The sequence below is a fragment of the Lampetra fluviatilis genome, chromosome 24 (genome assembly GCF_964198595.1).
Source record: "Lampetra fluviatilis chromosome 24, kcLamFluv1.1, whole genome shotgun sequence".
In the NCBI taxonomy this organism is placed as follows: Eukaryota; Metazoa; Chordata; class Hyperoartia; order Petromyzontiformes; family Petromyzontidae; genus Lampetra; species Lampetra fluviatilis.
In genome coordinates, this window is record NC_136298.1 from 12903769 (window position 1) to 12918764 (window position 14996).

The window sequence follows — 14996 nt, forward strand, 5'->3', positions numbered from 1 at the left end:
GTAAATGGAGTCGCTATGGCGTTTAGCGCCAGCTACTGAGAGAAGAGTGCAACTGTGCGTGTGAGAGCCTCTCTCTGGCACCAGAGCACGTCTGGCATGGAAGGGGGCCCCAGGTGGCATGGCTCTGGTGACAGTCAGAGAGAGAGGGCAGTTGAGGACGTGACAGTCTGGGCGAACCCGAGAGGACACGTGACCAGGACAGGATAATGAGGGCCTAAAGGTGTCGAGAGGGACACGTGATGTATGGCCCAAAACCTTATAGGAGGATCTAGAAGGAGGCGTGGCCGAGGGCGGAGCCAGGCCACGCCCAGGGGCATAAAGGGGAGGTCCCGAGAGCCGATCGAGGCTGTCTGTTGGAATGGAACCCGTCGGTGCTACGTCTCTTCGATCCTCGGTCTTCGGTCTTTACGCTCCGCATCGTGGGTCAGGCAGTGTGTTACTGACTGACCCGGTTATGTAGTTACCCCGTTGTGGTCTAGTTGTACGTTATGTAGTTACCCCGTTATGGTCTAGTTGTACGTTATGTGGTTACCCCGTTATGGTCTAGTTGTACGTTACGTAGTTACCCCGTTATGGTCTAGTTGTACGTTATGTGGTTACCCCGTTGTGGTCTAGTTGTACGTTATGTAGTTACCCGGTTGGGGTGTGAGAATAAACGTATTGCCTCCAAGTTCAAGTGTGTGCCTCCGTGGAACCCACTGCGCGTGTACCGGGCTAGTGAAGTATGCTGGTGGCAATTTGCATAGACGCCAATCCCGTAGAGAAGTGGGATTTGCAGATCGCCCCACCACCAAGCACTGCACTTCTGTGTTTGGCAGCCATGCATGATCTCAAAATGTCACTTTTTTAGTGACTGAGCATTACACAATGCTACTGATCCTTCCCTAATTATCAATTATTTACTGATTAATTACCTAACCCTGTTGGTTACAAAATAGCCAAGCAGATGCACCTTTCACATATCCATCTCTCCACGGATTTCTTACACGACTCATCAGCCACATCACATTCTCGGAATTTATCATTTCTGCGGCATTTTTTCTCGACAAGCAAACTGGTCGCTTTCGACATCCGCTGTCGCATCAGCAGTCAGGCTTGCTGGAATCACTGCTCGTGAACTGTGCCTCTCAGAGACAAGCACCCTCACGCTGCGGGGTCCTAGGTCCGAGGAAGACGCTACATTATATCGCAGTACATGGCTGTAAACAACCACAAGCATCACTGTGGAAAATTATATCGCGGTACATGGCTGTAAACAACCACAAGCATCACTGTGGAAAATATAAATCAGAATTTTTTTCGCAGACGATGTCTCGTGCACATATCTGCATTTCCAAAAAAAACAATCTTACAAACTCATATTAGGGATGCCCAGCCACCTCGGTTCAAAATTGGCCATCACTACACCTTACGAATTCGTCGTGGGGCAGTGCTATTGAGGAGTTTGAGTTGTTGGCTTCGAAGCGTTTGAGTGCTGCATGGTGATGACGTGCGCGTAGTTCTTGCTGGAGGTTTGAGGAACTAAGTCCTCTTCTCCGCAGCCCCCTGAGGACCGAGGCGGGCGGAAGTCTGCTGACTTGGGCAGCGTAGGAAGGATAAAGGCAGCGAGCCCGCGTCACTTCAGACACGAGAGACAGGAGACGAGAAACTTGTGAGACGAGAGAGGAGAAACTTGTGAGACGAGAGAGAGGAGAGAACGCCGCACAAGATGTTACCCACACATTCCCTTTGGCTGTTGCTTCTTATTTTCAGTCAGCGCGATGTGGGTAAGTAGATATATTTTCATGACATTCAGCATCTAAGTTATCTTTACTCTATTGCATTTAACACTTGCTGCACCATCGATTCAATACAGGAGTGATTTTTTTACACATTTATTCGTTTGAAACGCTGTTTGCTAAATTGTATACACGATACCAATAACAATTATTGGGTAGTAAGTGTTATTTTCTAATTGCTTATGCCTCACAAGTACAGAAAATGGCTATTATTCCCCACAAACTTTGCTTTGTGACCAGGAGAGCGACATTTTGAAACGTAGCTATTTTCAACGAGAACACGGGCGACTTGAGTCTTTTCGTTCACATCAAGTCAGAAAGAAACTACAAATGAATCGAAATGAGCATGTACCTAGACTAGAGTAATACAAGAATGACTACAAAAGATTCAGACACCAAGGCGCACTGCCGCAGGCGGGACTGGCCACAGCGGACCGAGTTCTCTGTGGGGAGGAACCATCTCGACAAACTACTCACTTCTAAATCTTTTGGAGTCCGCATGTTCGCTGTCTCTCTGGTGCTCGTATGAATGCTTCTCCAGGTTTTCCCCTCCACATGTAGAAACAACATGCGTTAAGATCATACGACTTTTACGATAAATTCCCACACTTGATGATGATATCAGCCACTTCGAAGAGCTATCATCACGCGTGGCCAGGTCGCCTCTGACAAAGATCTAATAGCTTAGAAGGTCTTACCTTGTAAATAAAGTAATATTACATAAATACACTTTTTTCCTGCAAATATGTCGCATTATGGGGCCATGCCACTGTGTGTAATCTCAATCGAATAATTTGCGGTGTAATTGTTTTACATTCGGATGTTACGGCCAACACCAGCTACATTGTACAGCACGTTTATTTCCCAATGCATTGGACAAACCCAGAGACCCCGGAGAAAACTCATGCAAAACAGGGGGAGAACATACCCAGGCCCTTCTTGCCGAAGCACGATTTCCCACTGGGCCGCCACCGTCGAATGAAATGATTCCTGTGTGACTTCCATTTCCTTTTAGGTCCGTGCTGTGCAGCCAACACGGCCGCAGCAGGAGAGGGCCAGGAGGTTCACTGCTCTGGTTACGAGGCGGCCCTCAGCCCGAGCGTCAACCTCAGGAGGGTCGTGTGGCACTACAAGCCAGCCAGCGGACCCGTTCCTTTTTACACTTACATTATCGACTACAACTACGATACCAAATTAACAGACACGCTGCCAGGAACGCATCTCTCCGACAGGATCAAGATCTTAACCGAGGGCAATTCAAAGAATTCTCTCTTCATCAAGTATTTTAATGCGAGTGACGGTGGCACCTACACGTGCAAGATCTATGGGGATGGGTTTAAGTTGTTATACACGACATCAGTGACTCTACCCATGGGTAAGTCGACATCTACTCTTACTGCGCGTGGCGTTCACAACATTCTGACAGCGCAGGCCACCATCACGAAGGCACCGATGTGGTTCACAGACGGGTATCGTCACGGTAGGTGGCGATGCTGCAAAGTGGCTTTACCTACTTCAGGACATTTGCGAGTAATTTTAAAATGTGGCCCAACTTGCCCGTGACACTGGCACACATGGCATTTAGGGTGAACACCCCCGCAGGTGAACACACCGTGCGTGGTGTCGCCACGCACGGTGATCATCATCGGCACGGCTGTGCGCAGAGTCCTGCGGGACGCTTGCTCGTGACGCGCACACAGCAGCGGTGGCTGAGTGGCTCTTGACGTGCCACCAAGAGGTGGGACACCCCGAGTTGCCCTTACAACCAGCAGCAGGAGGAGGCAGCGTTGTTTTCATGGGGCTCAAGTAAAGCTGGAAACCCCCATCATGATTGAACGTTGATTCATCTTCCAGCTAAACGTGCAGGCTCTTACTCGCTAATACCGATTGAGAAACATGCATAATCGATGCAGCATGTCCACGTGCAATTGCCCACACGCTCGACACTGCATCCTCCCTGTGGCGCTCACCTGTCTTCCTTCCCCTTGACACGCTTCTTCGTCTGCAGCACGACCCTGACACAACGTTGCCCAACGTTGTCCCGACAGCTCCTTCGCTATGACAACACCTGACTGACGAACCGCGGATATCTTGATCCCTGAACTGGTGCTGGTGACATTGCGGCTCCTGCGTCAGGCTGTTGTCACTGACGGTTGTTTTTTCTTTGTTTGTATCCCCTCTGATTCTTCCATGGCACCCGCGATGGGCACCACGGGAACAAAACGCACCTCTCAGCAAAGGGCAGCGTCTTCCCACTAATCTTGGGCGCCGCCGCCGCCGCTGCGCTTTTCGTGGTTGTCACGTCCATCATCATCATCTGCTGCTGCGTACGCAAACGACACAAAGGTAGCGGTACACTACACACACCACACACACACCACACTACACACGCACAACACACACCACACACACACTACACACACACCACACACACTACACACACACAACACACACACTGCACACACACACACACACCACACACACTACACACACACACACTGCACACACCACACACAATACACACAACACACACACACCACACATACACTACACACACACAACACACACCACACACACAACACGCACACCACACACACTGCACACACACACCACGCAAACACAACACACACCACACACACACACTGCACACACACACCACACATACACTACACACACACAACACACACACCACACACACTGCACACACACACCACACAAACAAGACCCCTCGTGACGAGCTCCTACCGCTATATCCATAGAGGTTCTAAGATGTTCATTTTTGTTGTTTCTGTATTTTGTTGTTGTTAACGGCTGTGTTTGTTGCAGTCGCTCGCAAGGGAACAGAGGAAAATACCTACACAGATCTGAGACGGCACGACCCTAATAAAGCAGGTGCTTATCGCTCGTGTCTTTATTGAGATTATGCTCGATTTTACGATGCAACCTCAAACATGAATCGTATCAACGGTTCCTAAACCACGAAGCAAGCTCAAGGTGTTGCTGCCGTGCTGACTGGGTACAGACATCGCATTTAGAGTCGGGGCTGGGAAGGGGTTTGGTACCGCAGGAGTGGAGACACGTGGAGCCGCGTGGAGCCGCGTGGGGCCACGTGGAGCCACGAGGAGCCACGTGGAGCCGCGTGGAGCCACGTGGAGCCGCGTGGAGCCACTTGGAACCTCCCCGCGGGGCTCCCGTCAGCACTGACGGACGGGGGCGTTGGGGCGCCTCTGCGCGGCGTTGACCTTGAGCCAAGTTACTGCGGCCTCGCAACCCCTTTCGTTCTCAATCGCTAAAGTAAACACATTGTGTAATGCTACTAAATATATCGGTTTAATGGAACAAAGTAGTTATATCCATAATGCATGGTTTTGGGGTTGCTAGGTGAATGTCGTTGCAGTGCGTTGCGAGATGAACGTTCATCTCCATTGCCCCCCCCCCCCTGCTGAACAGGAACGGAGGATTCCCACTACGAAATGATCGACGTGCATGGTGAGAACCACGGGGCTCTGAATGTCGGTGAATTTCACAGCCATTCTGAGTGCACGAGTGGATAAAGGCTCCCCCCCGCCTTCCCCCCCCCCCTGGATGTGGATGTGAGGCGGTGTTCGGGCCGTGCTTCATCACAGGATCCGAGCCATGCCGCCGACGTCACACACAATGAACGCGTCATTAGCCCCCACCCTGACTGCTAGGCTAGCATGTCAAGTTTGGTGTGGATCGACGCAACCAATAGCCGCAGTGTTGAACCCACTCGGACCGCAGCAGCCTCGCGCTGACTTGGCTCAGATCTGAGCGGCCAGACCTTGAGAGCAGGCGGAGGGTGGCACGCGCATCGTGGGCCACACACACGCGCATCGTGGGACACACACACGCGCATCGTGGGACACACACACACGCATCGTGGGCCACACACACGCGCATCGTGGGCCACACACACGCATCGTGGGCCACACACACGCGCATCGTGGGACACACACACGCATCGTGGGACACATACACACGCATCGTGGCCACACACGCAGGCAGACGCGCTGCCAACACAGCCACTCCCTGAGCTGCTCGCCCTGCTCTAACAAAGTGGTACCTATTTTATCAACCCCAAAGAGATTATAGGCTGATGGTCTAAGTGGTTCAGTGACAGCCTATGAGTGTTCAGGGAGGCCTCAATTTACGAACAACCGCATAGCGAACATCCGCACTTATAAACCAGCTTCCATGAAAGATGTGTCGCAATTTTTGTTACATTGACTTGAAACACGAAGTCTCACTTGCAAATAAAACTGCGGCACTTTTTTGTTCAGCTGAGCAATCCTCCGCGATATGTAATGAGTCAGCTTCGTGCTGGGAGTGAGTGCTTATGTGTTTGTGGGCTTTTAAATATACTAGATTGCTGTTCCGACTTACGAACCGTACGACTTACGAACTAGGGTTGAGCGATTTGTGGAAAATGTCTAATTGCGATTTTTCTGACAGATATTGCTATTGGATTTGCGATAAAAAAAATTTAAGTCAAGCTTCAGTTCAATATTCACTGTGTAATAGATCCATGTGATGGAGTATTACCGCATGATACCATCAAAATATGAACTGCTCTGTATATTCTAATGCGAGGATGACAACTAAAAATATATGAATTGCTTCCCACATGTATTTCTTTAAAAAATGTTTTTATCAAAATAGAACACTCAAACAGAACAATTGTTAAGTGAAATAAAGTTATAATAAATAAATATAATGAGTTAGAAATAGAACTTTTCAAATCGCTAAAGATCGCAGCCTTTGCGATTTGCTAATCGCATTGTTTCAAATTGCGATTTTGATTTGCAATCGATTACGGTAATCGATCAGCCCTACTACAAATAGGTCTCAGGAACTAATTGTGTTTGTAAGTCAATGACTGTTCGTATGTCGATCAATCGAACAATAGGGCCCACTGATAAATGATCTTACACATCAGCATATCATGTGGTTGTGTGCTGTTTATCCTGCCTCTGAGACAGGATATGAATGTTTCCAACATTAATTGCTTCAAATCCAAATGCTTTTACTTTGCAGGTGAACGTGATTCCACTCAGGGCGCTGAACAGGGTAACTCATTTCGGTAAACTTTCTGTCGATAAATCAGGAAACAAACCCTCCTTTTTAAGTTGATCAAAGATATCCAGACGTGTAAGAGCTTATCAGCCCCAAGGGCACGATACTGACTGATTATGTGCGCTGTTTATTCATTTAAAAAAAAGTCTATTTCCTTAGGAAGTTGTGGTTTAAACGATACAAATGACTTTCCACTAGGTCACATTCAGCCCACTAATGACTGCATGCTGCAAAGCATTTCTCTGCATTGCTGCATACATGGCTTTTACAACCTACATTATAAGAAGCAACATTTGTACATGTTGCAGGGAGGCTCACATAGTTCTGTACAGCCTTGAGTGAGGGTTCATTCTGACTGCAAGGATCCAGGAACCTGTGGTACGGTAGATTATGAGCTACAAATCACCTGTAACATTTGAGCTAGGTAAAAAGTGATCAAATATATTCTCTGCTATTCTTTTAGAGGTTTAAGAAATACATATCTCGACTCTATTCCCCTTGCTCAAAGTTTGTTGGTTGACAGTTGCAATTAGTTTTGGAAAATTAAGATTTCAACTGTGACGTTTTTATGAATTTCTCTAGTTTTAACTTAATGTTTTTGCTTTGCTTTGACCAGGATCTGAGCATGACCATGACACACCCTACGAACCTTTGAAGCAACATGTGGTCAATGAAGGTAAACCTGTCTGGTGGAGATTGGAGTGGCACCTCTGTCCTCACAGAACATGCTCCACCAGGAGGCCCTTGTTAAACGGAGGTGTTTTTACATGTACACATTACAGTATCTGGAATCAAAGTGTCTCCATGCTCATTCGTGTACTCATCTCAACAACACTAGTCGTACCCATCTCCAACCGTGGAAATTCCTAATTCCCATGGCAGGAACTAATTAGTACAAATGATTACTGTACCTTCGATTAGCACGGTTGGCTACGTATAGTGCGAAAGAAGTTCGGCATACATACATAGATTCACACAAAGTGGCACTCATTTATCAACCCAGGAGAGGATGATGGGCCGAGTGGCTAAGTCAAGGCCTGTGAGCGTCAGTGGAGCACTTTCACATGGACTACGTTGCACTATTGTGCTGCTGGGTGCTCACTCTGCATAAGCACTGTACGCTGTGTTCATGATGTTCATGTGGATTGCTTCTAATCCATATGCTTTGTTTTATCCACATGTTGTTCGCAGGTCCTTATGAAACCCTTGCACCGACTGCAAAAGGTAAAATTAATTTGTGTTCACTCACCGTGAATTAGCGGGCATGTGCTTCACATCCAGTTTGATCCAAACAGATGATTCTCCGTTAAAAGTTTCTCAGAGACACCCAGACACGTGTGACAGCTACTTGGCCCCGAGACGGCACTTATGGAATCTGTGTGCTGTGCGTATTCGTTTAAATGTAAATCTATTTCCCGAAGTACTTGCTGTTCAGATTATGCAAATCACATTTATCTGAGTGAAATGCAGCCAATAGGCTTGAGGTTCCACACAGCACACGCTTGCATTGCTGCACACATTGCATTTGCAGAATACATGAAAGAAACACAATTAGACAACATTTTAAGCAGGCTGATATAGTGCGGTACAGACTTGAGTAAGGGTTAATTCTGACTGCAAGGATCCAGGGACCCGTGGTACTATAGATAATGAGCTATATATCACCGGTGACGTTTTTATTCAGATAGAATTGACAGTAAATGTGTACTGTGTTCATATTTGGGGTTTTATACTCTTCTAACTTGTCTTCCCATTGCTATAATTGTCTTAAGTTGATATTTGTGAAATTAAGACTTAAACTGTGACACATACTAGCTCTCTCGTTTTAACTTAATGCCTTCCAATTTATTTTATTTTAATATGTTACACATTACAGGATACAATGTCCTGCGGTGTTTTGTCTCACACATTTTTACACGAACAAATGATTTGCTTTATTGCAGACCCAGCAGCCCCCGGAAGCCCCGACAGCCCCAGCAGCTCGTAAATTAATTTATAAAACATGCAAGTGCAAGTCATCATGTTCCTGCACGATAGAAGCTTTAAGATAGAGAGCCGCCCTGTGTATCTTGACAAATCCGTCCTAGCACCCTTCCCCAGGCCAGCGGATTCTTGTTGACCTCCAGTGGACTTCTTCCCACCCAGCCACGATCCCTCCTCTCCCTTCGCCAATCCGCCAGTGCGGAATGGACGCGCTGTCTGTGTCACGAGTGTCAGATTGTTCGTACAAACCGTGCACAAATGTAAACGAACCAACATCATTAATAGCCCTTTGGCAAGCCACTGGTGGCTGAAGGCCTCCCTGTGCCTTGCCAGGCATAGGTGTTGCTTGCCCAGACTTCACCACGATGGTCGGTTAGTGAAGGGAGGTCTCAGAACCAGCACGGATGTCACTCGCCACCGATACGAGCCGTGGCCAGCGATCAAACCTCGTTCACGACGGCAGTGCGCTCACCATCTTGCCACCGCATCGCTCACTAACTGTTTGACCGCCGTTGACTATAGATTCATAACGCCACAATACACGCTCCAAATTGACACCACAGGAGTTACTGCACTGCGCTAAGAACCCCGCATCCCAAGATTGAATCCCGGCCACGGCTAACAACAGTGGCAAGTGACATCGGAACAAATCATGGACCCTTTTCCTTTCACAAACCCACACTGACCAGTGTGGTGAAGTATGGTCAATACCCCCCAAGGCTCGCATGGCAAGGGGAGGCCCAGACCCAGCAGTTGATTGACAGATGGCTGTGCACGTGTCAAATGTGATGAGTTAAGATCGCCCATGCAGACACGAGAGGAATTCCCATTCACGGGAATATTCAAGTAGAATTGAATCTTGAACAATAACCCTGAATATCGTCCCACCTCTACCGAGGAACAATGATTATATTTGACAGTGTGGCACGGAAATCTCTTTACAACTATTATTTCAGTTGAGAGGACTTCTTCACTCCCGGTTTGAACTTGATTTGTCTCGCCGTGTTCAATACGGAAGTTCATGAAGTATCATTACCGTTACTGTAAATCAGCAGCATTTAGCATTTGTGTCAACGAAACGTTGCAACTCCAGATCACCACATTGGTGACATCAGATGACCGCACGTTGTTTCCACTTTCATGTACAGTGAAGCAGCACTTTTAACTTCGTCATATGCCATTCGGAGTAAGGCCATGAACGCTCTTTAAAAGGAGGCACCAGCAATCGGTAATCAAACAAAACAATTCTGCCTGCAATCTGTAATGATATCCCTTGCCCCCCTCCCTCGCAATGCAATACATTCTTACGATTCCAGGTCACGGTGATAATCCAAGAACTAATTATATAATCAGTTGTCATACCATTCAATGCAGGCATCGTGAGCCTGAGACTCAAATGTAATCGACAAATTCACGTATCTTTACACCCTAAACAACAACCCTTACTATGTGTACTACTTAAGAGTACACACTCCACACCACCCAGCCTCTCTCCTGTGCAAGCCCGGCACCTTCACTGGTACTGCAAGTCGGATGCAGGGACATTCGATCTATCGGAGGTCGTGCTCAGCTGCATCCACTCCTCAACCTCATCCAACCCCCCGCCACCACGTCCCTCTTTGTCTTCCTCGTGCCCTTCTACCTTTGACCTTGCCGAGGAGGAGGTGGTGGCGTGGCAGTCCGCAGTGCACGCCACCTTCCTCCATCCGACTCCACGTCCGGCCTACTTGGAGTCCCAGCGTTTGTGACACTTCCCTGTTCATCATTATTCTTCTCCATCCTCTTGTCAATATCTTACGAACGTAAAAATATAAACGCTTCGTTGACATACAGTCAAAAGACAAAGTGATTTCCTGCTCAGAACATCAAAGCTGTGCTCACCTGCTGTTTACAGGCCGGAGCTGATGGTGGAAATGCCACATTCTTAAGAACGAGGCATGTCTATCCATAAGACAACAACTGTTGACTTCCCCACAAAGTAGTATTCTTTTATCAACCCTAGAGGGATGATGGGCTGAGTCAACCCCCAGCCTGGGAGTGAACTCATCGCCTTACGATTGCACGCCGCCCACTCGAGCGCTGAGCCTGGAACAGGACACGATCCTGTGACTGTGAAACCTCTGACACGAATGTCAACACCAGCCTGCCACACCCAGTGGGAGCGTGTGTGCTGAGATTTCGATAAATCCCATGGAAAAAACCCCGGCAAGAAACCTTGCGTAAGGCAGTTGTACACGGGACTGTCAATTGTGTATTTTTAAATGTTGGCTCACTGTTGCCTTCACTAACGCGTACAGTAATATGTGATGTGTATTGTAGTTTATATTCATTAACAAACACGAATTATAACTATTCCCAGTTGCGGCCTGTCAATAGGGGCCTCACTCGTGATAATGAAGGAAAAATAAACCTCCCGAGCAAGAGCCAAGCTATTCAGCATTACCATTAATGCATGCATATAGGATCACACAAATACATTTTGATTGCTAATTTTATTCAAATTGGTGGAATCGATACTATAACCAACCGCCACACTGCAGGTCGAAACTCTTCTCTCTCGGCTTCTTTCCTCGCACTCCTCCATTTGGGAATTCCATCCCGTCGCCTCTTTTGGCAAGTTCCTGTGAGGACCTTTCTCGAGTAAATCGTCGCGTGGCACGCTCGTCTCTTTAACCTTCAACAATCGTGCTGATTGTTGCTGGCCACTTGGCATGTTGCGCCTTTCAGCCTTTGCTTAGCAACCGTGATGCAAATACATTATTGGGAATAAATGTTCGTGATACATTTGATGCAAATTTGTTTAACCGAAAGTTATAATTAGTTTCAGAATTCTGCTTTTGTTGAAGTTTTTTTTCTTCATATTTGTGTATTAAATGAAATAATTCTTAACGATGTTTCTATAGTCGTTGAGCCGGGATGTATTATGTGTATCACAGGACTCTCGTCGTTGAGCACGATGTTCGACGTTTTGTTCCACGTGCCGCGACCAACAGAAAACAGAGAGCCATCAGCACAACAGCGACAACCTACTCGGTGGTCAAAACCTGTGATATTTCATTGGAAATTAGTCAATTTTCCACGACTGTATCTTGTTTTGTTGCCACACGATTATTTGCGTTGAAGCCATTTGACTTATAAACAAGTCAAGCTCCATATATTAGTAAGTTAGCAAATGCTGATTTAACGATGCCTTATGTACCCCACGGTTAAGCGGGTATCATGGCAATAATGCACTGGACTCGCAGGGCACCAGCTCGGTTCAGCCTCCTGGCGCGGTGGTTGAAACGGCGGGGTGGAGTTTTTTATTTGATTTTTTTAAATCCCCGAACCCGCGTGGGTTCGGGGATTTAAAAAAAAAAGAAAAAACTCCAACCCGCCGTTTCAACCGCCGTCACGTGTGGTGGGGCAAAGTGTGGGTGATTCCCACATGGAAGAGTAGGCCAAAAACACCCTCTAGAGGGGGCTCACCAGAGCTCGCTGTAGTAGAGGCCCTTCTGCCAGCAGTGGTGTGAGCCAGAAATTTCAGGGCTGCGCTCTTAACAGAGTTTATACAATTTTACAATTATTGTGTTTCATTTTTTAAAAATAGTTTGTTGTTACTATTATTGTAATATGTGTGTAATATATGTTACTAATACATTTAATCTTTTTGTGATAGTAAACAAAACAACCTCTGCTTTTCTTAAAACGTAAGCATCTTTATTTTAAACGAAAATCCTCGCTGTAGTTTAAAACGGTACGAAAATTACATTATTAGGAAGCTCTTTACTTCAAGAAACTTGTGGTTAATAAAAAATGTTGTTACTGTATTCTGCAAGGCATTGTCATTCTGAAACGAAGCAACTTCACTTATTGCATTGTAGTATGAGGAAAAGACTTCACGTGATGCTGCGTGAGTGTGAGTGTGGTTAGGGTTAGGCGTTACGCTGACGTTCCCCGTGCACATTCAAGATACCTCCTGCACGGTATCCAGGCTGCAGCAGGCTGCAGCAGGCTGCAGCAGGCTGCAGCAGGCTGCAGCAGGCTGCAGCAGGCTGCAGCAGGCTGCAGCAGGCTGCAGCAGGCTGCAGCAACCCCTTCTGAAAGGCTTTTCCCTAGTCCTCGTGGGTGCGATCCACTAGACCACGTACCGGTATCAAACTTGCTGTCCTCTGGGCCACTTCTGCTGCTTCAGCCACGGTGACGAGATGTTAACTACCTCGCCTGGTATAAAGGAGGTCGTGGGTTCGATACCGACCCTGACGCCTGCTGCTGCTGCTGCTGTGTATTTGGGGTTTGCGTGTTCTCGCCGTGGTCGTTTGGATGTTTCTCCGGTGCCTCCGGTTTCCCCCTCCACATTTAGAAACATGCATTTAGAGTATTTGATTGCTGATATAAATGTCCACATGATAAGCTACTTCGATGAGCTATCATTTGTGGCCAGGTCGCTTCTGAAAAAGAGCTCCACAGCTTAGTGAGCCTTACCTGGTGATATAAAATAAAATAAAAACTGTTTCATCGTTTTTTAGCCACAACCGTTAACTTGCGAAGGCCCCACTTTCAAATAGCGATGACATTCCTCTAAATGTATGCTTTCGTAAAATAGCTATCGATGACAATGCACAGTGAATATTGTAGAGCACACTATCCACGTATATAGTGGCTTGTGGGCTGCTAATTCTAACTTGATTTTAAACGCCATTTGAAACAATGGCGCAAGTTGAATACATCCCCCCTGACTCCGTCCACCCAACGGTATGAATCGATGTACCGCAGTCCATCGGCAGGTCATGCGTGGCGGGCAAAGTGTGGGTACCCACACCTCCAAGAAGCCGTAGCGACATGCAAGAGTGGAGGTTAACCCCCGGAGAGAAGCTCTCGGGAGCCCGCTGTAGTGGAGGCCCTTCTGCCAGCAGTGCAGTGAGCAAGCAATTGCAGGGCTGTGCCTTTGTCACCTTTTATAAATGACATTAACACAACATTTGAACGCTAACGTTATTCATCATCAAGCTGCGTCAAAACCCACGAGCTCATTCCATCGCTCCATCTCCTCTGTGAACGGACTCTCAGATATTCCATTCCTCGGCTGATATTTTGTCATTATTCTTGACCATCAGCCGTCACCCCTTCTAATAACGTGTCCTGCTAAAGCTAACCGACTCTGCTTAAACGTTAGAATGATGCATTTAACCTGCATCTATGATCGACAACATGCTCCCGAGGAGAAACGTATTCCGGGAAGTGTTGCAGGAAGCATGCACATGCATACATGCCTTCCCTTTCTGTGTGGCTTGCGTCTATCTGGTACATTCGTGATACCAAGTTGACCACTGGTGTGCCTGGAGCAATGTGGAATCAAAGTGTACCCTCAGCACCGCTTCCCACAATAAAAAAGACGAAGTATATACGCCACGCTGAACTTGTGCGGTTGTATCCGGTGCATGACTCAACGCTGCTCTTAATTTCCTGCATTGCACATTGCCCTGCTTGCTCGCATTTTAATCCGATGGGGAAACTAATTAAATGCTCCAACTTCATCGACAGACGATGAATGGGTGAACACGACTCGAGTTGAGAAGTCACCGGTGCAGCCGAGCGCACCACTCACGCGGCCCGTGACGGTATTTGCTACGCGAATTTAGAGGCACGAATCACTTCCTGGGAGTGAACCTGACCGAGGCTTTAATTCTCTCTCGATATTTTCCAGAACGCTGCTGCTTGGCCGGATTCAAGTCTGGATTATTATCGGCATAAGGCACTACCACTAGAGCACAAGCTACGCCCGTGCATAAAGATCCTTTATTTCCGTTACCTATGTTTTTCCTTTCGTCCCGTGAACAGGTTTATAGAATGATAACGGTGGTGACTGCCAGGCTGTAGAGAGTCAACAGTGGCCCTCCAATGAATACATTGGTTCCCACCATATAAATATGGAATTTGCACCATTGGCTGAGGACAGTCAATGATGTTGAGTGCCAAGAATTTAAGTTGGGTGGCACGCGGATAGAACGGCGATGTAGGTCACAGAGAGCTGTGAATTATCAGCGAATGTTTATGGAAGTGGCTATGATTTTATAGCTATGTAAACAAACGGCCTGGCGTGGTCATAATTTCTCAAACTAAAGCCAAGTTTCTGATTTCGCATTAAATTATTCACCGTCG

At 47.2% G+C, this 14996-nt stretch overlaps 1 protein-coding gene across 2 annotated transcripts; it reads left to right on the forward strand.

The window, feature by feature from the left end:
• The first annotated feature begins 1647 nt into the window (after positions 1-1647).
• Positions 1648-12141, forward strand: LOC144941265 (uncharacterized). Of its 2 annotated transcripts, none has more exons than XM_078867883.1 (9): positions 1648-1766; positions 2794-3153; positions 4014-4124; positions 4605-4670; positions 5229-5294; positions 6834-6866; positions 7489-7548; positions 8064-8096; positions 8816-12141. In XM_078867883.1, the coding sequence occupies exons 1-9, from the start codon at positions 1709-1711 to the stop codon at positions 8857-8859; spliced, it is 831 nt and encodes a 276-aa protein (XP_078724009.1). In that variant the 5' UTR covers positions 1648-1708; the 3' UTR covers positions 8860-12141. The 2 variants fall into 2 exon arrangements, with proteins under 2 accessions (XP_078724009.1, XP_078724010.1); XM_078867884.1 differs by having other exon boundaries at positions 5229-5267.
• The last annotated feature ends 2855 nt before the right edge of the window (positions 12142-14996 follow it).